At 39.1% G+C, this 26577-nt stretch overlaps 1 protein-coding gene across 1 annotated transcript in view; it reads left to right on the forward strand.

Annotated features, from left to right (window-relative positions):
• The window catches only part of TTC17 (tetratricopeptide repeat domain 17), a 327287-nt gene that overhangs the window by 25896 nt on the left and 274814 nt on the right, over nucleotides 1-26577 (forward strand). The window contains exons 6-9 of the mRNA XM_053689293.1: nucleotides 7879-8009; nucleotides 8121-8178; nucleotides 17418-17557; nucleotides 18802-18962. Coding sequence (XP_053545268.1) covers nucleotides 7879-8009; nucleotides 8121-8178; nucleotides 17418-17557; nucleotides 18802-18962 — 490 coding nt within the window. The remainder of the gene's footprint in view (nucleotides 1-7878; nucleotides 8010-8120; nucleotides 8179-17417; nucleotides 17558-18801; nucleotides 18963-26577) is intronic.

Consider the following 26577-nt stretch of genomic DNA (forward strand, 5'->3'; position numbering starts at 1 on the left):
GCACTCTGACGCTTTAGTAGCTATGTCTGATACCCCCTCACAATATGCAGAAGCTGAGGAAGGAGAGCTTCTTTCTGTGGGTGATGTTTCTGACTCAGGGAAGATGATTCAACCTGATTCTGATATGGCAACATTTAAATTTAAGCTTGAACACCTCCGCCTGTTGCTCAGGGAGGTTTTAGCTACTCTGAATGACTGTGACACCATTGCAGTGCCAGAGAAATTGTGCAGATTGGATAAATACTATGCAGTGCCTGTTTACACTGATGTTTTTCCAATACCTAAAAGGTTTTCAGAAATTATTACTAAGGAATGGGATAGACCAGGTGTACCGTTCTCTCCCCCTCCTATTTTTAAAAAATTGTTTCCAATAGATGCCGCCACACGGGACTTATGGCAAACGGTCCCTAAGGTGGAGGGAGCAGTGTCTACCCTAGCTAAGCGTACTACTATCCCCGTCGAGGACAGTTGTGCTTTCTTAGATCCAATGGATAAAAAGTTAGAGGGTTACCTTAAGAAAATGTTTATTCAACAAGGTTTTATTCTACAACCTCTTGCATGCATTGCCCCAGTCACTGCTGCGGCGGCCTTCTGGTTTGAGTCTCTGGAAGAGGCTTTACAGGTAGAGACCCCATTGGATGATATACTTGACAAGCTTAGAGCACTTAAAGGGACACTGAACCCAATTTTTTTCTTTTGTGATTCAGATAGAGCATGCAAATTTAAGCAACTTTCTAATTTACTCCTATTATCAAAATTTGTTCTCTTGCTATATTTATTTGAATTAAGTCACCTAAGCTTTTTTAGGTTAAGAACTCTGGACAGCACTTTTTGATTGGTGGATGGATTTTTTCCACCAATCAGCAAGGACAACCCAGCTTGTTCACCAAAATGGGCCGGCATCTAAACTTAGATTTTTGCATTTCAAATAAAGATACCAAAGAGAATAAAGAAAATTTGATAATAGGAGTAAATTACAAAGTTGCTTAAAAATTCATGTTCTATCTGAATCACAAAAGAAAATTTTTGGGTTCAGTGTCCCTTTAAGCTAGCCAATTCATTTGTTTCTGATGCCATTGTTCATTTGACTAAACTAACGGCTAAGAATTCTGGTTTTGCTATTCAGGCGCGTAGGGTGCTATGGCTTAAATCATGGTCAGCTGACGTTACTTCAAAGTCTAAGCTTCTTAATATTCCCTTCAAGGGGCAGACCCTATTCGGGCCTGGTTTGAAGGAGATAATTTCTGATATCACGGGAGGAAAAGTTCATGCCCTCCCTTAGGACAGGTCCAATAAATCAAGGGCCAAACAAACTAATTTTCGTGCCTTTCGAAACTTTAAGGCGAGCGCGGCATCAACTTCCTCTAATACAAAACAAGAGGGAACTTTTGCCCAGTCCAAGTCGGTCTGGAGACCTAACCAGGCTTGGAACAAAGGTAAGCAGGGCCAAAAAGCCTGCTGCTGCCTCTAAGACGGCATGAAGGATTGGCCCCCGATCCGGTAACGGATCTAGTAGGGGGCAGACTTTCTCTCTTCGCCCAGGCTTGGGCAAGAGATGTCCAGGATCCCTGGGCGTTGGAAATTGTATCCCAGGGATATCTTCTGGACTTCAAAGCTTCCCCTCCAAAAGGGCATTCTTACATTGTGTTCAAGACCTCCAAGTTATGGGAGTGATCCACCCAGTTCCAAAGGAGGAACAGGGACAAGGCTTCTATTCAAATCTGTTTGTGGTTCCCAAAAAAGAGGGAACCTTCAGACCAATCTTAGATCTCAAGATCCTAAACAAATTTCTCAGGGTCCCATCATTCAAGATGGAGACTATTCATACCATCCTACCTATGATCCAGGAGGGTCAATACATGACTACAGTGGATTTAAAGGATGCTTATCTTCACATTCCGATACACAAAGATCATCATCGGTTTCTCAGGTTTGCCTTCCTGGACAGGCATTAACAGTTTGTAGCTCTTCCCTTTGGATTAGCTACAGCTCCAAGAATCTTTACGAAGGTTCTGGGGTCACTTCTGGCGGTCCTAAGGCCGCGGGGCATAGCAATGGCCCCTTAAGACGACATTCTGATACAGACGTCAAATTTCCAAATTGCCAAGTCTCATACGGACATAGTTCTGGCATTTCTGAGGTCGCATGGGTGGAAAGTGAACAAAGAGAAGAGTTCTCTATCCCCTCTCACAAGAGTTTCCTTTCTGGGAACTCTGATAGATTCTGTAGAAATGAGGATTTACCTGACAGAGACCAGGTTATCAAAACTTCTAAATTCTTGCCGTGTTCTTTATTCTACTTCTCGTCCTTCGGTGGCTCAGTGTATGGAAGTAATCGGCTTAATGGTAGCGGCAATGGACATAGTGCCGTTTGCCCGCCTACATTTCAGACCGCTGCAACTCTGCATGCTCAGTCAGTGGAATGGGGATTACACAGATTTGTCCCCTCTACTAAATCTGGATCAAGAGACCAGGGATTCTCTTCTCTGGTGGCTATCTCGGGTCAATCTGTCCAAAGGTATGACCTTTCGCAGGTCAGCTTGGACAATAGTAACGACAGATGCCAGCCTTCTAGGCTGGGGGGGGCAGTCTGGAACTCCCTGAAGGCTCAGGGATCGTGGACTCAGGAGGAGACCCTCCTCCCAATAAACATTCTGGAACTAAGAGCGATATTCAATGCTCTTCAAGCTTGGCCTCAGCTAGCGACAATGAGGTTCATCAGATTTCAGTCGGACAACATCACGACTGTGGCTTACATCAACCATCAGGGGGAACAAGGAGTTCCCTAGCGATGTTGGAAGTTTCAAAGATAATTCGTTGGGCAGAGATTCACTCTTGCCACCTATCAGCTATCCATATCCCAGGTATAGAGAACTGGGAAGGCGGATTTTCTAAGTCTACAGACTTTTTCATCCGGGGGAGTGGGAACTCCATCCGGAGGTGTTTGCACAATTGGTTCAACGTTGGGGGCGACACCAGAACTGGATCTCAGGGGTCTCGCCAGAACGCCAAACTTCCTTCTTACGGATCCAGGTCCAGGGATCCCAAGGCAACACTGATAGATGCTCTAGCAGCGCCCTTGGTCCTTCAACCTGGCTTATGTGTTTCCACCGTTTCCTCTGCTCCCTCGTCTGATTGCCAAAATCAAGCAGGAGAGAGCATCTGTGATTTTGATAGCACTCTGCGTGGCCACGCAGGACTTGGTATGCAGATCTGGTGGACATGTCATCCCTTCCACCATGGACTCTGCCTCTGAGACAGGACCTTCTACTTCAGGGGTCCTTTCAACCATCCAAATCTAATTTCTCTGAGACTGGACTGCATGGAGATTGAACGCTTGTTTTTATCAAAGCGTTGGCTTCTCCGAGTCAGTCATTGATACCTTAATTCAGGCACGAAAGCCCTGTCACCAGGAAAACTCTATCCATAAGATATGGCGTAAATATCTTTATTGGGGTGTGAATCCAAAGGTTACTCATGGAGTAAAGTCAGGATTCCCAGGACTATTATCTTTTCTCCAAGAAGGATTGGAAAAGGGATTGTCAGCTAGTTCCCTTAAAGGGACAGATTTCTGCTCTATCTATTCTTTTGCACAAGCGTTCTGGCGGATGTTCCCAGACGGTTCAGGCGTTTTGTCAGGCTTTAGTTAAAATCAAGCCTGTGTTTAAACCAGTTGCTCCGCCATGGAGTTCAAATTTTGGTTCTTAAAGTTCTCCAAGGGGTTCCGTTTTGAACCTCTTCATTCCATAGTTATCAAGCTTTTATCTTGGAAAAGTTCTGTCTTTTGGATAGCTTTTTCCTCGGCTAGTAGAGTTTCCGAGTTTATCTGCCTTACAGTGTGATTCCCTTTATCTGATCTTCCACTGCAGATAAGGTAGTTTTAGCGTACCAAAACCTGGGTTTTTACCTAAAGTGGTATACTAATAAGAATATCAATCAGGAGATTGTTGTTCCGTAATTGTGTCCTAATCCTTCTTCAAAGAATGGAACGTCTATTAACAATCTTGACGTGGTTCGTGCTTTAAAGTTTTATTCTACTAAGTACAAAAGATTTTTCGTCAAACATCTGCTTTGTTTGTTGTCTACCTCTGGACTGAGGAGAGGCGCCAAATGGCTTCGGCAACTTCTCTTTCGTTTTGGCTAAGAAGGTATCATACGCTTAGCTTATGAGACTGCTGGCCTGCAGCCTTTCCCCTGAAAGGACTTACAGCTCATTCTACTGAGCTGTGGCTTCCACTTGGGCTTTTAAAAATGGGTTCTGTTGAACAGATTTGCAAGGCGGCGACTTGGTCTTCGCTGATACTATTTCAAAGTTTTATAAATTTGATACTTTTGCTTCTCCGGAGGTATTTTTGGGGAGAAAGGTTTTACAGGCAGTGGTACCTTCCGTTTAAGTTCCTGCCTTGTCCCTCCCTTCATCCGTGTACTTTAGCTTTGGTATTGGTATCCCACAAGTTATGGATGATCCGCTGGATGGACTAACCTTACAAGAGAAAACATAATTTATGCTCTACCTGATAAATTTATTCTCTCTTGTGGTGTATCCAGTCCTCGGCCCGCCCTGTCATTTTAAGGCAGGTATATTTTATTTTTAAACTACAGTCACCACTGCACCCTATGGTTTCTCCTTACTTTCTCTCTCTTGCTTGTCTTCGGTCGAATGACTGAGGTGGCAGTTAGGGGAGGAGCTATATAGACAGCTCTGCTGTGGCTGCTTCTTCTTGCAGCTTCCTGTTGGGAAGGAGAATATCCACAAGTAATGGATGATCCGTGGACTGGATACACCACAAGAGAAATAAATTTATCAGGTAAGCATTAAATTATGTTTTCATTGCTGACAGGATACAAGCCCTTCTGGTGTTTCTGAACAGCTGCAGTATTTAAAATCCTGGAGCAAGAGCATATATAGCTATGCTTCACATGGCACGTGCAGAGAAAAATGTTTACACTAAAAAGTGATAATTGTTTCCTAGAAGCGTTTTTGCAAATATGTTTCTGTTCAAAGATATAATTCATCTATGTGAATTTCAATTTTGAGTGGAATGTCCCTTTTAATATAACGTGACAAGAAGTAAGAAAGCACCGACGGCTATAATGTGGCTCTCTTGTGATGAAACATAATTTAATCATTCATCTTTTCTCAAGTAGACAGCAGTTTGTGCATTGCCTCACACCTATGGTACTGCCAAGGTCATATTGACACAAAGGGGTGATTGATCTTTCATGACTGTTTTGTTCTACATTCCATTGGAAGCTATGTTTTAATTACTGGCTTCTGTTACAGCTGTTCTATACTAAAGGTAGATCATCAGTCTACCCTCTGTGTGTATAAATAATATATACACACAGCAATATTGTATGTTTCTATGTTTAACCCCTTTTGGATGGACACGATCATCCAAGTTCCAGTTGTAAACAAAAAAGTAAAAATGAAGCACATGATTGTCACTGCGATCATGTGCTTTAAAAAAAACCAACGTGCTGATTGGCTCCTGGGGAACTGCCCTGCGTTGCTAGGCAGGTCTTCCCGTTGGATCATCCGCCGTTTACTTTTAGTATTGAGCAGGACGATGCAAAAGTTAAAACGTTACATGCCGTACTAAAGGCATTTAAGCCCCATTGCCTTTTAGGACGGCATAAAACATCCTAATGGCGTCAAGTGGTTAACCCACCCTTAACGACAGGAGGACGTGCAAGGTTCGTCCTCAAAAAAAAAAAAGGCAGTTAACACCTGAGGAACGTACCCTGCACGTCCTCGGTGTGGAAAGCAGCTGGAAGCGATCTGCTCGCTTCCAACTGCTTTCAGGTTATAGCAGTGATGCATCGATATGGACGGCATCCTGCAATTACCTTAAATGGCCACCGATGCAGAGAGAGCCACTCTGGGTCCCTCTCTGCACCGGACATCGATGGCGGTATCGTTGGTGGGTGGGAGCACGAGGCGGGTTGGGCGGCCATCGATGCGCCGTGTAACGTTGCAGGGGGGCGGGACCGACGGGGGCGCGCATGGGAGCGCGCGTTGCACGGGGGCGGCGGGGCGCGGCCGCGCGCGCGTGCACTGAGCGGGAAGGGGAACCACTACACTACAGAAAAAATCTGAAAATAAACTAATAAATATGGAAAAAAAAAATATTGTAAAGTTTCTAAGTGATCTGCATGTGATGGGAGTCTTCGTGGGGGGGGGGGAGAAGCTACACTACAGAAAAAGGCATTTTTTTTAAAAAAAATTCCTTTTTTTTTACTAAACTGGGTACTGGCAGACAAGATGGTGCTCGCTAAGGCAGAGGGGGAGGGTCTTAGAGAGTTGTTTTGGTGGGGGATCAGTGAGGTTGGGGGCTAAGGGGGATCACTACAAAGAGCATATGTAAATATGCTTTAAAACAAAAACAATATACACTTTTATTTTAGTACTGGCAGAGTTTCTGGCCAGTACTTAAGATGGCGGGGGGACAATTGTGGGTGTGGGGGAGGAGAGAGCTGTTTGGGAGGGACAGGGGGTCCTGATGTTTCAGGTGGGAGGCCGAGCCTCTACACTAAGCTAAAATTAACCCTTGCAAGCTTCCCTACAAGCTACCCTAATTAACCCCTTCACTGCTAGCCATAATACACGTGTGATGCGCAGCGGCATTTAGTGGCCTTCTAATTACCAAAAAGCAACGCCAAAGCCATATATGTCTATATCTGAACAAAGGGGGATCCCAGAGAAGTATTTACAACCATTTGAGCCATAATTGCACAAGCTGTTTGTAAATGATTTTCAGTGAGAAACCTAAAATTGTGAAAAATTAACGTTTTTTTTTATTTTATTTTATCGCATTTGCGGTGAACTGGTGGCATGAAATATACCAAAATGGGCCTATATCAATACTTGGGGTTGTCTTACTACACTACACTAAAGCTAAAATTACCCCAAAAAGCTCCCTACATGCTCCCTAATTAACCCCTTCACTGCTGGGCATAATACACGTGTGGTGCGCAGTGGCATTTAGTGGCCTTCTAATTACCAAAAAGCAACGCCCAAAGCCATATATGTCTGCTATTTATGAACAAAGGGGATCCCAGAGAAGAATTTTACAACCATTTATGCCATAATTGCACAAGCTGTTTGTAAATAATTTCAGTGAGAAACCAAAAGTTCTGTGAAATTTTTTTGAAAAAGTGAACAAATTTTTGTATTTGATCGCATTTGGCGGTGAAATGGTGTCATGAAAATATACCAAATGGGCCTAGATCAATACTTTGGGATGTTTTCTAAAAAAAAAATATTTACATGTCAATGTATATTCAGAGATTCCTGAAAGATATTAGTGTTCTAATGTAACTAGCGCTAGTTTTGAAAAAAAAAATGGTATGGAATAGCAAAGTGCTTCATGTATTTACTTGCCCTCTAACTTACAAAAAAAGCATAGAACATGTAAACATGGGTATTTCATAAAACTCAGGACAAAATTTGAAACTATTTTAGCATGGGTGTTTTTTGGTGGTTGTAGATGTGTAACAGATTTGGGGGTCAAAGTTAGTTTAATTTTTTCCTCATATTTTATAAAAATTTTTTATAGTAAATTATAAGATATGTTGAAATAATGGTATCTTTAGAAAATCCACTTAATGGCGAGAAAACGGTTATATAATATGTGTGGGTACAGTAAATGAGGTAAGACGGAAATTACAGCTAAACACAAACACCACAAAAATGTAAAAAATGGCCTTGGTCCTAACGGTGAGGAAAATGGAAAAGTGCTGTGGTCATTAAAGGGTTAAGAGACATTAAACTGCTGGGTGGTTCGTTATTACTGTATTCTGGATTTTTTTACCCCAGGCTGTATTGTTGCAATCTCAGAGGAAACCTTTGTTGTAAGTGACCTGTTGTTTTATTCAGAATACCACATCCTGGGTGCTATATAACATGGCCTCCTTTTACTGGCGGATAAAGAATGAGCCATACTCATGTGGTAGAATGCGCCATAAGAGCTCTCCACTTCTCTTCCAGGTTAGAAAACAAAATGACAGGCTTTAATATTTAAAGTAAATTTATTATTGTTGTTAGAAACTCTGCACTTTCTGTCTTTATATAAAATAATGTTATGTCACCTGTGTAATTTGTGCTTTAAACTGTTGCAGTTATCCGTCACACCTTCTTTATTTAACCTGTGAGCTTCTGCAGACATCTCAGGCCAATGTTAGTTACTTGCTCTGTGTTGTACAAATTTGATTCAATACAAGACTGTTTAACAACAAATTGCAACATTTTTCATATACTTAAAGGGACATTCTACACGTTAGTCATCTTAAAGTCTTACCCTTAGATTAAGCTGCTATTAGCTTCCTGCACCTCTTCTATATATTAAGCAGCAGGAATTGGTAAAAAAAATCTTTAAATAGAATATTGTTTCTGGCCACTATGAAATGACCTGCCAAGCTCCCGCCCCACTGATGACCTGGGCTGCATATGGGATCCAATCAGAAAAGGCTCACTAGTTGGATGCAAATCCGACTGTCAATGCTATTCAGCAGAGATGCCTAAATGTAGCCAAGATCGTGATGTGATCAGTGGGCGGAGCTTGGCAACCATTTCAAAGTGGCCCAGAAACTGTTTTAATTTTAAAATACTTTTTTTACTGTTCCTGCTGCACAATTTAGAAAGGGGAGGCTATTTGCAGCTGTAAAGTACATTTTAATGTTTAAAAAGGCAAACTATTTTTTCTTTTGAATGGTAAAAGCAAATCATTTTATAGAGATATGAAAGTCATATTTTAACAACATTCTTCTGGATCCATCCTCTTCCTGCCCTTTATTGGATTTGTCTCAATTCTAAAGCACCCATTATAGCGCACACAGTACTCTTTCAGCACTACCGACCATGTAAGTATATGTATTTAACCTTTTCAAGTATTGTAGTGGAACTGCAGAGAAGTGTTACACAGTGAGCCAATCAGAACAGGTAGTTGTTCAACCCAGCTTTCCACATGCAGCTGTCATTGGCCTTGTGTGCTTGGGACTAGCAGTGACATTGTAACTATGTGTTTAGCCCATTTGTAGGGGGTTAAACACAGACTTGCAGGTAGTAGTAAAATAATATGTTCTAATGAATAAGAAGAACATGTTATGTTTGCACCATAAGCGCTAGGTATAGTTGACAGGATAAAGTTCCTGTCTATCCCCCTACAAGGGCATTGGAAATTTCTATGTAAGTGTATGACCCAAAATATGGAAAATATTTGTAAATGTTTATGTACCGTCACAGTATCGCAAATAAAAAACGGATAAGTAAACCTGATGGTTTGGAGTAAGTGATTTCTACATAGTACTGCATTTTATTAAAAACAATCTTTTAATCTAACAATATGGTGTTGCCTGTAAAATATTTTCCCAGGTATCTGTCCAGATCCCGGGATCCTCAGGCGGAGGCAGTGGATGCATTATCACTTCCTTGGAAGTATCATCCTGCCTATATCTTTCCGCCTCTAGTTCTTCTTCCAAGAGTAATCTCCAAGATTCTGAGGGAATGCTCGTTTGTTCTGCTAATAGCTCCGGCATGGCCTCACAGGTTTTTGGTATGCGGATCTTGTCCGGATGGCATCTTGCCAGCCATGGACTCTTCCGTTAAGACCAGACCTTCTGTCACAAGGTCCTTTTTTCCATCCGGATCTGAAATCCTTAAATTTAAAGGTATGGAGATTGAACGCTTGATTCTTGGTCATAGAGGTTTCTCTGACTCCGTGATTAATACTATGTTACAGGCTCGTAAATCTGTATCTCGAGAGATATATTATAGAGTCTGGAAGACTTATATTTCATGGTGTCTTTCTCATCATTTTTCTTGGCATTCTTTTAGAATACCGAGAATTTTACAATTTCTTCAGGATGGTTTGGATAAGGGTTTGTCCGCAAGTTCTTTGAAAGGACAAATCTCTGCTCTTTCTGTTCTTTTTCACAGAAAGATTGCTATTCTTCCTGATATTCATTGTTTTGTACAAGCTTTGGTACGTATAAAACCTGTCATTAAGTCAATTTCTCCTCCTTGGAGTTTGAATTTGGTTCTGGGAGCTCTTCAAGCTCCTCCGTTTGAACCTATGCATTCATTGGACATTAAATTACTTTCTTGGAAAGTTTTGTTCCTTTTGGCCATCTCTTCTGCTAGAAGAGTTTCTGAATTATCTGCTCTTTCGTGTGAGTCTCCTTTTCTGATTTTTCATCAGGATAAGGCGGTGTTGCGAACTTCTTTTGAATTTTTACCTAAAGTTGTGAATTCCAACAACATTAGTAGAGAAATTGTGGTTCCTTCATTATGTCCTAATCCTAAGAATTCTAAGGAGAAATCATTGCATTCTTTGGATGTTGTTAGAGCTTTGAAATATTATGTTGAAGCTACGAAATCTTTCCGTAAGACTTCTAGTCTATTTGTTATCTTTTCCGGTTCTAGAAAAGGCCAGAAAGCTTCTGCCATTTCTTTGGCATCTTGGTTGAAATCTTTAATTCATCTTGCCTATGTTGAGTCGGGTAAAACTCCGCCTCAAAGAATTACAGCTCATTCTACTAGGTCAGTATCTACTTCCTGGGCGTTTAGGAATGAAGCTTCGGTTGACCAGATCTGCAAAGCAGCAACTTGGTCTTCTTTGCATACTTTTACTAAATTCTACCATTTTGATGTATTTTCTTCTTCTGAAGCAGTTTTTGGTAGAAAAGTTCTTCAGGCAGCGGTTTCAGTTTGAATCTTCTGCTTATGTTTTTTGTTAAACTTTATTTTGGGTGTGGATTATTTTCAGCAGGAATTGGCTGTCTTTATTTATCCCTCCCTCTCTAGTGACTCTTGTGTGGAAAGATCCACATCTTGGGTAGTCATTATCCCATACGTCACTAGCTCATGGACTCTTGTTAATTACATGAAAGAAAACATAATTTATGTAAGAACTTACCTGATAAATTCATTTCTTTCATATTAACAAGAGTCCATGAGGCCCACCCTTTTTTGTGGTGGTTATGATTTTTTTGTATAAAGCACAATTATTCCAATTCCTTATTTTATATGCTTCGCACTTTTTCTTATCACCCCACTTCTTGGCTATTCGTTAAACTGATTTGTGGGTGTGGTGAGGGGTGTATTTATAGGCATTTTAAGGTTTGGGAAACTTTGCCCCTCCTGGTAGGAATGTATATCTCATACGTCACTAGCTCATGGACTCTTGTTAATATGAAAGAAATGAATTTATCAGGTAAGTTCTTACATAAATTATGTTTTATTTATTTTATGTTTGTCAGACAGTGCATACAATTTTAAACAACTTTTCCAAGTCACTCCTATTATCCAATTCACTTTGTTCTCATGGTCTACTTTGTTGAAAAGCATACCTAGGGTGAGGTGAAGCAATGCACTACTGTTGATTGGTTGCTGCACACATATTCCTCTTGTCATTGGCTCACCAGATATGTTCAGCTGACCCCCTGGTACTGCATTACTGCTCCTTCAACAATGGATACCAAAGGAATGAAGCGCATTAGCTAATAGAAGTCATTTGGAAAATTGTTTTAAAAATGTATGTTCTATCTGACTCATGAAAGAAACTTTTTGGGGTTCATGTCTTCTTTTTTTTTTTATTCTTTTTATTGAGGTTCATATCAAGGCATACAACATTATAAGAGCTATACATATATTACATATAATAATATACCACTGATACAGAGAGTAGATTTATGCAAAAGAAAATCAGGTAGGTAAAGACCAGTGTACCACACAAACCTTTTACAGTGAGAATGCCAATTGATCTGGAAACCCCCAAAACTACACAGAAAGGCCTCTCTTGGACCTTGTAAAACAAAGATTACTAAAGTGATTGGAGGTGATTGCAAATATAAGAGACCTCTTGCGGGTCTCCTTTTTCTTTACATGAAAATGCATACAGTAGACCAAAATGTTCTACCCCAGATAGAACATGGTAAGACCCTCTCGGATCTGGTATATAGAAATGGCTGCCAAGCTCCGCCCACTGATGACCTGGGCTGCATATGGGATCCAATCAGAAAAGGCTCACTAGTTGGATGCAACCGACTGTCAATGCTATTCAGCAGAGTGCTTAAATGTAGCCAAGATCGTGATGTGATCAGTGGGCGGAGCTTGGCAACCATTTCAAAGTGGCCAGAAACTGTTTTAATTTTATAATAACTTTTTTTACTGTTCCTGCTGCACAATTTAGAAAGGGGAGGCTATTTGCAGCTGTAAAGTACATTTTAATGTTTAAAAAGGGACAGGGTTTGTTGTTGAGTATAGGTATACAATATTAAGGGTGCGGTATAGGCAAGAGAAACCGCTTAATTAACCCTCCTAAACTAGGAGGTATATTATGATGTGGGGAGGGAGGTGGTTAATTGAGCAGTGGGTTCATAGCTCAAAATAAATATGCTGCAATGAGACCGGACAGCATATGATCTCGTAAGCGCACTGGGTACTAGTGGGTACACAAAGATGAACTAGTTTTGCCGGGTTAACATTATATCTGGTATAATAGTCTAGCAAGCTACAAAGATTGGAGCTTATTATGAGAAGGGAGATAATAACTAATGGCGGACGTGCAGGTCCAGCTTGCACTAGCACTTGGTGAGGTCTATTAAGGAAGGAGGAGGGTGGTAATATAAATATGGTGAGCAAATAAATATATCAAGAAGGTTCCATACAGTGGTACTTGTACATTCGGTGCTTATTGTAAGTAACTGAACCCTCCAAGTTAACTATTTTAGAACGGCTCTATCTATGCCTCTCAGGAATACCAAACTAAAGAACATTACTCAGTATACTAATGGGAAGCTGCAACTTCTATATGTGGATATGCTGCGTAGGCTGTATGTATTTGTTAAATTATCTGTTTCAGTCGATCTAGCCGTGCGGTAGGCCATATGGGGTGATGTATGATGTGTGCAAAAGTACAAAGATCTAGCAGAGTGCTTGAAATATGTAGTTACGGGTTAACAAGTTAGTAGTGTAGTGTAAAATGGTAGGACAATCTACTTCACAATACAGAGGCCAGTTTGAGATAATAAAAATCTCAGTGTTGTCTACCTCTAGTCATGCAAAAGTTAAGAGTAACTATTGTTCACATTGGGGAACTATTGTAGTCAAGACCAAGCCCGCCATCTCGGCCGCTGACAGCGGGCCAGGCAAGCATGACTCCACATCTAGATCTAGTGCCCAGGTCCATTTTATATAGATTCTGGTTATATTGTGTAATATGTTATGAAACGATTATGTATATAGCCCCAATAGAAACCATAAAACATACACTAACTAACCCATGATACATGTGTAGGAGCGGCATAGCTAAAAAATGTGAAAGTATCTACTGGCAGTGGAGTCAATCCGTGTAAGCTATGCGCAAAATAAAGGGTTAACCAATGTCATCATTTGAGATAGTTAATGCATCTGAGATCATAGTATTACAAAGACAATGGAAACCCAAAATCCCACATATATTAAATATATCAGGTCAGACACTGAAATGTTTTTGAGGATAAAGTCTCATACTAGCCGTGCAACACTTGCAGTATCTCCTCCAGCAAAATGGTGCATTTATAAATATACTACACAATTTTAGAGGATCTCAAGCTGGGCAGCTGAATTAAGGGCTAGTTCTAGACTTAAAGGTCCGGCTAATAACCGTCACTGGAACTGGAACTTAGGTAAATAATAATTTATGCAGGATTCACCCTCCTATAATTATGACCATGCATCAGTAATAAACATAATAAAATAATTAACTGAGGTATAACAGTAAAACATAACATCTATTACCCACACCAGGCCAACCCCAAAAAAACAGTAAAATACATCTATAAAAGTGTTCTGGGAATGAGATACACAGTTATTAAGCCATAGCAAAAATTAACAGTGATTTAGGAGATCTTACAAACTTTCAGTACCCAATATGAAAAGCTGAGAAAGTCTTGCAATCTACTTGGAGTGGATAAGCACAATAGAAATCATGCCAATTTTAGGTGTCAGGCTCTAAGAATACAGTCACCTAATTTAACAAGGGCACTAATACAATGGAATGACAATAAAGATTGTAAGATAATAATAGTAAGGTAGCCCCTAAAATAACATATGGGAGACTACAGAACATATTGTAGGGTAAGGGTTGGCAAAGGCATAAAAACATAAACACTTAAGATAGCGAAGAGAAGATGAGTGGTATACAGTTCCAGAGTAATGTTCTATGAATTTACCCCACCCCGGTAGCTAATGATATGTAACAATCTCTCAGCCTGTGAACCGTATCTCCAAACTGCAAGGGCCCTCCAATGTTTTCCTTGGGAGCAGGGATTTTTAATTCTAGAGCCCCAGGGATAGCATAACAGCGGCCTAAGGAGCAATATCCAATGCCGCTCCTGGAGGCAGCCTGTCTAGAGAGTGTAGAGGTAAAGTAATACATTAGGTGTTGGGATGATAGATGTCCAACCTCGCTCCAGCCCTGATTTGCAAAACTTCCGTTATCGGCAGAATCCTGTGCAGAGAGCTTCGGTTTTATACTCGTTGAGTACAAAACACTCTCTGTGGCTTGCTCCAACCGATCTCCGGAAGGGTAAGGGAGTAGGCAAATATAAGAGGAAGACAGACCACGAAGCGTCACACGTGGTGACTCTGGAGCTCTATCCTTCGTGTCCAGTAGCGTCTTCTCCAATTCCCCAGGCATCACACCTTGATTGCTGCCAAGGCTCTCCGGGCCAAACTCCGACTCAGGTGAGGTTGAATGTGTGCCTGAATGCGTGCCCATTGGGTCCTGAACAGAAGAGCCAAATGCTGCATCAATGGAGTTCAGGAGTTGCACATGGTGGGTATTTAGTAAATCAGCTAACGCTGCAAAAAACCCGGAAGGCTCCATCTTCTTCTGGGTGTCTGTAAGCTGTAACACTAGTGTAGTTTCAAGCTCTCAAAAATTAGTAGTATCAGGGTAACACAATGGTTGGGAAGATTGTGGCGCAGATAGAAAACCTCTGTTGTATATTTCCAATCCTGTGTGTATCAGTTGATAATCAGATCGTTGTGTCACAGCCTAAAACCACCTACATAATTGGTATCCCTGTATAGCTGGTATAGTTAGCTGTTTGTCGTTCAGCTTTTCAATATCATTACCCTCTGTAATTATATGCTTTAGGCTCTTTTTTGATCATGCTTGTGCAGAGCTTTTTTCTCAAGCGGCCATCTCTGTCGGCTCTTGGCTCCGCCCCCGGTTCATGTCTTTTTAACCCTTTCAAAAATAAAATGCCATTTTCACCCCATTGCTGAGCACATTTTTAGCTTTTTTTGCTACCTACATTCATACTATATTGTAAGTCAAGTTTCAGTAAGTGCCCCACACAAATGTAAATATTTTTTTTCAGCAGGACCAGCGGATTCACAATAGTTTTTGTTGCAATGTGTTGACTGTTATCACAGTGATCACCTGACCATACCTAACTATAACTATACCTAAAAAATGAATATACTTTTTGTTTTAGAGAGGGACTTGTCTAATAGAAAATAAACGTTCTTTTATGAGTCTCTAGATACCAGATTATTTTTATTGCACATTCCCATTCCCAAGCAAATCCCCATGTGTTTTTTCAACTTTCTTTTTAAATGATCTGTTGTGTGCTACCACCACCTTTCGAAAGAGCAGACAATTCTCTTTCAAATGAGGGTCTTGGAGATCTGTAGCTACTACGATAGCTGAGATCGAGGGGTTTGAAGAACCTTCCCCCATCCAGCTTCCTTGCAGCTACACAATGCTTTCTGGTTATGTTACCAAGTGCGTGTCTGGTGACGTCACTGGCACTCTCATGAGGCCTGGGAGTGCCACCCACTAGGCCATCAACGATCCCCGGCCTGTAGTGCGGGAAATTGCCAAAAACAGGGTTCAATCTGCGTTCCTCTTGCGTCACGAGAAGGGCTCGGCATGCACCTACAGGTAGCGGTGCGCATGATGTTCATGTAAAATTGCAATGACTATAAGGGACAGGAAACCCCTACATTTTCTTTCAGGATTTGGAAAGAACATAGAATTTCAAACAACTTTCCAATTTACTTCTATAATCAAATTTGCTTCATTCTCTTGTTATCCTTTGCTGAAGAAGCAGCATTGCACTACTGGCAGCTAGCTGAACACATCCTATTAGCCAATCACAAGAGACAAATGTCTGCAGGCACCAAACAGCAGCTAGCTCACACTAGTGTAGGATATGTGCATATTACCTTTCAACAAGGAATAGCAAGAGAATGAAGCACATTTGAAAATAGAAGTGAATTTTAAAGTGTCTTAAAATGACCCGATCTGTCTGAATCATACAAGTTTTTAATTTTGACTTTCCTATCCCTGTAACATACCATCCCAGTTTTGTATAACACCTTGTTTACTGCAATTGTTACTGGTGTAGAACAAGCTTGCCACTGTCATTTTGTTAGCATAAGTTGTATCGTTTGCAGTCTTGTCCCCTTTGCTGAAGCCAGTGTGCATTTCCAGATATTAGTGTTGGAAAACCCCCAATTAAGTTCAACTCCAGGAAAGGGGGCAAAATAAATGATTCATATATATTGCAGTTGTTTTTACTATGTATATTTCAATCTCAAAGTGTTTGATGTCCCTTTAAAAAAGGGAAAGCAGATTTAAGTCCAAAATTAAAAAGTCTCTAGGTTTAATAATACAAGTATTAGTGTCAGTTATTTAAGTAATTGCAGGAGTGGTTTATCTTGGCTTTTGTGTCACATAAATGCTTTCACTCATGCTCTGTTGTTGACAATGAAAGTTTTTAAACCTTTTGATACAAGATTTGCCACTTTTTTTAAGTTTAAAACATTTAATCTTTCTGTTTAAACTATTTACATTTGCATGCAAGCGATATTAGCGCTCCACTGAGTAATACAAGCGCACACTAATGTGCACTGGTATTACAAGTAAAGCGCAATGTGAGCGGGGTTCCATTTGCTCCAATGGGAACCTCGTTGTAATGCCGTCAGATGGTATCAGCGAAGGGGGTAAGTAGCGCAGTGATGGCAGCATGTTTAAATATATATGTATATGCTCATATACATAAATATTTATGTGTTAATATATGTATATGCTACTTTTTTCCATTAAAAACTAAAAGACCGTCTATTTTTGGGGGCATTTGGGGCACTTTTTGAAAATGAAATGATGTCTGATTTAATTTTCGTAATGCTAATTGCTACAGCAAGCTTGCGATAGCAATAAAAAGCCAATTGTAATGTCTGTTTTTTTTATCTCGTGCACAAAACGGGCAAATTTGCCCGTTTGTGGCCGCGTGTTAAATTAGTGCTCCACTTGTAATCTGGCCCTTAGCGTCATATTAAACAGAAACTCAGCTGTGAAAGAAAGAACACGCACCACTCAGGTTGTTGTTGAAATCCTTTATTTGTGGTGTATGTCATTTTAGATGCTAGGGGAATATAATCACTCTGTGCTGTGCTACGACAGAGCTCTGCAGACCAAACCTGGCTATGAGCAGGCAGTGAAGAGAAAGCACGCAGTGCTGTGTCAGCAGAAGTTGGAGCAGAAGCTGGAGGCGCAGCACAGGTAAGTTCAAACGCTGTGTCACGTAGGGCCCAATTCTTTAAAGCTTTAGCGAACCTATTACTGTGAAATACCTCAAATTTCAGAAAGGCAATTTTTTAGATTGAGAGCTTTGATCTCAGTAAGAGGGATTCTGGGTATAGATAGAGATGTGCATTTAGAATTTAATAATCACAAAAATGAGAAAAGCATTTGTGATTTTCCCCAGTGCAGGTGAGTTTTTGATAATTGGGCTCAAAGTACCTACATTAGCGCACACAGTTGTAAGAAGGCATTGGCTAAATTTGAGAATTTGTCATTTGCTTGCTAAAGGATCTGGATTTACACAGATTTGTCACAGAAATTGATAAAAGGCAGGATTCCACTTTTTAAAGGGACAGTAAACTAATAGGAACAATGCGCCTCTTACATTTTTAAAAATGATTCCTTGGCTATATTTAGAGAGAGCCCCAGGAGTAAAATTCTAGGAGCCAGTGACTCCCGGGTCCTGGGTTTGCCGAGCCCTTTTTTTATGTTTCTAGTTTTAAACTTATGTTTGGTGTCACAGTTTTTCCCCCCACTGTTACTTATTGAGTTAAAGGTTTCATTACATTTAGAATGTCTTGAGAACAGTGATTATGATGAGGGTGCACATTCTTAGCTGGTGTGGTGACTTGCTGTAAACATATCTGCTGATGGTTTACATTTCTGCATTGTCACAGAGGATCTTTTTATTTTGCAGTCTACAGTGGTTAGCAAATTTATATTCAACACATTATTTTGTTTTGCTTAAAGGGACAGTCAACACCAGAATTTTTGTTGTTTTAAAAGATAAATAATCCCTTTATTACCCATTCCCCAGTTTTGCATAACCAACACAGTTATATTAATACACTTTTTACTGCTGTGACTATCTTGTATCTAAGCATCTCCTGACCGCCCCTAATCACATGACTTTTAGTTATTATCTATTGACTTGCATTTTAGCCAATTAGTGCAGTGTCTGCCACAACCCACGGGCGTGATCACAATGCTATCTATATGGTTTACCTGAACTACTGTTGTGAAAAGCAAATACAAAACCATGTGATTAGAGGCGGCCTTCAAGGGCTTAGAAATTATCATATGAGCCTTCCTAGGTTTGCTCTCAACTAGAATACCAAGAGAACAAAGCAAAATTGTTGATAAAGTAAATTGGAAAGTTGTTTAAAATTACATGCCCTATTTGAAAAATAAAAGTTTTTTTTGGCCTTGACTGTCCCTTTAAGGTCCCTGCAGCGAACTCTAAATGAATTAAAGGAGTATCAGAAACAGCATGACCATTACCTGAGACAGCAGGAGATTCTCGAGAAGCATAAACTGATCCAAGAGGAGCAGATTCTACGCAACATCATCCACGAGACACAGATGGCCAAAGAGGCACAACTGGGTATGTACTAAAGACCGCAGTAAATGCCGCTATAACTAAAGGTTCAGTGACAAGTTACAAATAACACAGTACTCGTATGATGAATACAAGCCATACGTGTAAACTATATTTTCCTGCTGTTTGAATTGTATTATTATAGTGTTCTCCCTAGAACGGGTGCACTACCTGGTGGATTTTACTGACCACTTTGCTAAAATCTGAGCCAATGTTAAAGGGACAGTCTACTCCAGATTTTTTTTTTTTTGTGTAGAAAGACAGATAATCCCTTTTTTACCCATTTCCTAGTTTTGCACAGTCAACACGTTTATTAATATGTTTTTTACCTCTGTGATTGCCTTGTATCTAAGCCTCTGCAGACTGCCCCCTATTTCAGTTCTTTTGACAGACTTGCATTTTAGCCAATCAGTGCCTTCTCATAAGTAACTACACAGGCATTCGCACAATATTATCTATATGGCACACATGAATTTATGCCATCTAGCTGTAAAAAACTGTCAAATGCATTCAGATAAGAGGCAGCCTTCAAGGGCTTATACATATGCATATGAGCCCTACCTAGTTTTAGCTTTCAACAATGAATACCAAAAGAACAAAGCAAATTTGATGATAAAAGTAAATTGGAAAGTTGTTTAAAATTGCATGCCCTATCTGAATCATGAAAGTTGAATTTTGACTAGAGATGCCAGATAACATACACCATTACCTTAGTATATGTGACATGCCAGATAACATACATTACCTTAGTATATGTGACATGCCAGATAACATACACCATTACCTTAGTATATGTGACATGCTAGATATTATACACCATTACCTTAGTATATGTGACATGCCAGATAACATACACCATTACCTTAGTATATGTGACATGCCAGATAACATACACCATTACCTTAGTATATGTGACATGCCAGATAACATACACCATTACCTTAGTATATGTGACATGCCAGATAACATACACCATTACCTTAGTATATGTGACATGCCAGATATCATACACCTTTACCTTAGTATATGTGACATGCCAGATAACATACATTACCTTAGTATATGTGACATGCCAGATAACATACACCATTACCTTAGTATATGTGACATGCTAGATAACATACACCATTACCTTAGTATATGCAACATGCCAGATATCATACACCTTTACCTTAGTATATGTGACATGCCAGATAACATACATTACCTTAGTATATGTGACATGCCAGATAACATACACCATTACCTTAGTATATGTGACATGCCAGATATCATACACCTTTACCTTAGTATATGTGACATGCCAGATAACATACATTACCTTAGTATATGTGACATGCCAGATAACATACACCATTACCTTAGTATATGTGACATGCTAGATAACATACACCATTACCTTAGTATATGCAACATGCCAGATATCATACACCATTACCTTAGTATATGTGACATGCCAGATATCATACACCATTAACTTAGTATATGTGACATGCCAGATATCATACACCATTAACTTAGTATATGTGACATGCCAGATATCATACACCATTACCTTAGTATATGTGACATGCCAGATATCATACACCATTAACTTAGTATATGTGACATGCTAGATATTATACACCATTACCTTAGTATATGTGACATGCTAGATAACATACACCATTACCTTAGTATATGTGACATGCCAGATAACATACACCATTACCTTAGTATATGTGACATGCCAGATATCATACACCATTACCTTAGTATATGTGACATGCCAGATAACATACACCATTACCTTAGTATATGTGACATGCCAGATAACATACACAATTAACTTAGTATATGTGACATGCTAGATAACATACACCATTACCTTAGTATATGCGACATGCCAGATAACATACACCATTACCTTAGTGTATGTGACATGCCAGATATCATACACCATTAACTTAGTATATGTGACATGCTAGATAACATACACCATTACCTTAGTATATGTGACATTCTAGATAACATACACCATTACCTTAGTATATGCGACATGCCAGATATCATACACCATTACCTTAGTATATGTGACATGCCAGATATCATACACCATTAACTTAGTATATGTGACATGCTAGATAACATACACCATTACCTTAGTATATGTGACATGCAAGATAACATACACCATTACCTTAGTATATGTGACATGCCAGATAACATACACCATTACCTTAGTATATGTGACATGCCAGATAACATACACCATTAACTTAGTATATGTGACATGCCAGATAACATACACCATTAACTTAGTATATGTGACATGCCAGATAACATACACCATTACCTTAGTATATGCGACATGCCAGATATCATACACCATTAACTTAGTATATGTGACATGCCAGATAACATACACAATTAACTTAGGTAATATGTTGACATGCCAGAGTATCATACACCATTACCTTTAGTATATGTGACATGCCAGATATAGCATACACCATTACCTTAGTATATGTGACATGCTAGAGTAACATACACCATTACCTTAGTATATGTGACATGCAGATAATCATACGACCATTACCTTAGTATATGTGACATGCAGATACTTACACCATTACCTTAGTATATGTGACATGCCAGATACATACACCATTACCTTAGTATATGTGACATGCTAGATAACATACACCATTAGTATATGTGACATGCCAGATAACATACACCATTACCTTAGTATATGTGACATGCCAGATATCATACACCATTACCTTAGTATATGTGACATGCCAGATATCATACACCATTACCTTAGTATATGTGACATGCCAGATAACATACACCATTACCTTAGTATATGTGACATGCCAGATATCATACACCATTACCTTAGTATATGTGACATGCCAGATATCATACACCATTACCTTAGTATATGTGACATGCCAGATAACATACACCATTACCTTAGTATATGTGACATGCCAGATAACATACACCATTACCTTAGTATATGTGACATGCCAGATAACATACACCATTACCTTAGTATATGTGACATGCCAGATAACATACACCATTACCTTAGTATATGTGACATGCCAGATAACATACACCATTACCTTAGTATATGTGACATGCCAGATAACATACACCATTACCTTAGTATATGTGACATGCCAGATAACATACACCATTAACTTAGTATATGTGACATGCCAGATAACATACACCATTACCTTAGTATATGTGACATGCCAGATAACATACACCATTACCTTAGTATATGTGACATGCCAGATAACATACACCATTACCTTAGTATATGTGACATGCCTAGATAACATACACCATTACCTTAGTATATGTGACATGCCTAGATAACATACACCATTACCTTAGTATATGTGACATGCCAGATAACATACACCATTACCTTAGTATATGTGACATGCCAGATAACATACACCATTACCTTAGTATATGTGACATGCCAGATAACATACACCATTACCTTAGTATATGTGACATGCTAGATAACATACACCATTACCTTAGTATATGTGACATGCCAGATAACATACACCATTACCTTAGTATATGTGACATGCAGATAACATACACCATTACCTTAGTATATGTGACATGCCAGATAACATACACCATTACCTTAGTATATGTGACATGCTAGATATCATACACCATTACCTTAGTATATGTGACATGCCAGATAACATACACCATTACCTTAGTATATGTGACATGCCAGATAACATACACCATTACCTTAGTATATGTGACATGCCAGATAACATACACCATTACCTTAGTATATGTGACATGCCAGATAACATACACCATTACCTTAGTATATGTGACATGCTAGATAACATACACCATTACCTTAGTATATGTGACATGCTAGATAACATACACCATTACCTTAGTATATGTGACATGCCAGATAACATACACCATTACCTTAGTATATGTGACATGCCAGATATCATACACCATTACCTTAGTATATGTGACATGCCAGATAACATACACCATTACCTTAGTATATGTGACATGCCAGATATCATACACCATTACCTTAGTATATGTGACATGCCAGATAACATACACCATTACCTTAGTATATGTGACATGCCAGATAACATACACCATTACCTTAGTATATGTGACATGCCAGATATCATACACCATTACCTTAGTATATGTGACATGCCAGATAACATACACCATTACCTTAGTATATGTGACATGCCAGATAACATACACCATTACCTTAGTATATGTGACATGCCAGATAACATACACCATTACCTTAGTATATGTGACATGCCAGATAACATACACCATTACCTTAGTATATGTGACATGCCAGATATCATACACCATTACCTTAGTATATGTGACATGCCAGATAACATACACCATTACCTTAGTATATGTGACATGCCAGATAACATACACCATTACCTTAGTATATGTGACATGCCAGATAACATACACCATTACCTTAGTATATGTGACATGCCAGATAACATACACCATTACCTTAGTATATGTGACATGCCAGATAACATACACCATTACCTTAGTATATGTGACATGCCAGATAACATACACCATTACCTTAGTATATGTGACATGCCAGATAACATACACCATTACCTTAGTATATGTGACATGCCAGATAACATACACCATTACCTTAGTATATGTGACATGCCAGATATCATACACCATTACCTTAGTATATGTGACATGCCAGATATCATACACCATTACCTTAGTATATGTGACATGCCAGATAACATACACCATTACCTTAGTATATGTGACATGCCAGATAACATACACCATTACCTTAGTATATGTGACATGCCAGATAACATACACCATTACCTTAGTATATGTGACATGCCAGATAACATACACCATTACCTTAGTATATGTGACATGCCAGATAACATACACCATTACCTTAGTATATGTGACATGCCAGATAACATACACCATTACCTTAGTATATGTGACATGCCAGATAACATACACCATTACCTTAGTATATGTGACATGCCAGATAACATACACCATTACCTTAGTATATGTGACATGCCAGATAACATACACCATTACCTTAGTATATGTGACATGCCAGATAACATACACAATTAACTTAGTATATGTGACATGCCAGATAACATACACCATTACCTTAGTATATGTGACATGCCAGATAACATACACCATTACCTTAGTATATGTGACATGCCAGATAACATACACCATTACCTTAGTATATGTGACATGCCAGATAACATACACCATTACCTTAGTATATGTGACATGCCAGATAACATACACCATTACCTTAGTATATGTGACATGCCAGATAACATACACCATTACCTTAGTATATGTGACATGCCAGATAACATACACCATTACCTTAGTATATGTGACATGCCAGATAACATACACCATTACCTTAGTATATGTGACATGCCAGATAACATACACCATTACCTTAGTATATGTGACATGCCAGATAACATACACCATTACCTTAGTATATGTGACATGCCAGATATCATACACCATTACCTTAGTATATGTGACATGCCAGATATCATACACCATTACCTTAGTATATGTGACATGCCAGATAACATACACCATTACCTTAGTATATGTGACATGCCAGATAACATACACAATTAACTTAGTATATGTGACATGCCAGATAACATACACCATTACCTTAGTATATTGGGACATGCCAGATAACATACACCGATTACCTTAGTATATGTGACATGCCAGATATCATACACCATTACCTTAGATATGTGACATGCCAGATACATACACCATTACCTTAGTATATGTGACATGCCAGATAACATACACCATTACCTTAGTATATGTGACATGCCTAGATATCATACACCATTACCTTAGAATATGTGACATGCCAGAATCATACTCAGCGTATATGTGAATAGAAACCTATAGTATAAGTGGCAACATGCCAGATATCATCACCATTACCTTTAGTATATGTGACATGCTTAGATAACATACACCATTAACCTTAGTATATCCTTTGGGTGTCATGCCAGATATAATACACATTAACTTAGGTATAGGTGACATGCCAGATTATCATACACCATTACCTTAGTATAATGTGACATGCCAGATATCATACACCATTACCTAGTATATGTGACATGCCAGATATCATACACCAGTTAACTGTAGTATATGTGACATGCCAGATAACATACACCATTACCTTAGTATATGTGACATGCCAGATACATACACCATTACCTTAGTATATGTGACATGCCAGATAACATACACATTACCTTAGTATAATGTTGAAATGCCAGATAACATACACCATTACCTTAGTATATGTGACATGCCAGATAACATACACCATTACCTTAGTAGTATGTGACATGCCAGATAACATACACCATTACCTTAGTATATGTGACATGCCAGATAACATAGCACCATTACCTATAGTATTTGTGACATGCCAGATAACATGACACCATTAACCTTAGGTATATGTGACATGCCAGATATCATACACCATTAACTTAGTTATATGTGACATGCCAGATAACATACACCATTACCTTAGTATATGTGACATGCCAGATAACATACACCATTAGCTATATGTGAGCATGCCAGATAACATACACCATTACCTTAGTATATGTGACATGCCAGATATCATACACCATTACCTTAGTATATGTGACATGCCAGATAACATACACCATTACCTTAGTATATGTGACATGCCAGATAACATACACCATTACCTTAGTATATGTGACATGCCAGATAACATACACCATTACCTTAGTATATGTGACATGCCAGATAACATACACCATTACCTTAGTATATGTGACATGCCAGATAACATACACCATTACCTTAGTATATGTGACATGCCAGATAACATACACCATTACCTTAGTATATGTGACATGCCAGATAACATACACCATTACCTTAGTATATGTGACATGCCAGATAACATACACCATTACCTTAGTATATGTGACATGCCAGATAACATACACCATTACCTTAGTATATGTGACATGCCAGATAACATACACCATTACCTTAGTATATGTGACATGCCAGATAACATACACCATTACCTTAGTATATGTGACATGCCAGATAACATACACCATTACCTTAGTATATGTGACATGCCAGATAACATACACCATTACCTTAGTATATGTGACATGCCAGATAACATACACCATTACCTTAGTATATGTGACATGCCAGATAACATACACCATTACCTTAGTATATGTGACATGCCAGATATCATACACCATTACCTTAGTATATGTGACATGCCAGATAACATACACCATTACCTTAGTATATGTGACATGCCAGATAACATACACCATTACCTTAGTATATGTGACATGCCAGATAACATACACCATTACCTTAGTATATGTGACATGCCAGATATCATACACCATTACCTTAGTATATGTGACATGCCAGATAACATACACCATTACCTTAGTATATGTGACATGCCAGA

The sequence above is a fragment of the Bombina bombina genome, chromosome 7, assembly GCF_027579735.1.
Source record: "Bombina bombina isolate aBomBom1 chromosome 7, aBomBom1.pri, whole genome shotgun sequence".
Taxonomy (NCBI): Eukaryota; Metazoa; Chordata; class Amphibia; order Anura; family Bombinatoridae; genus Bombina; species Bombina bombina.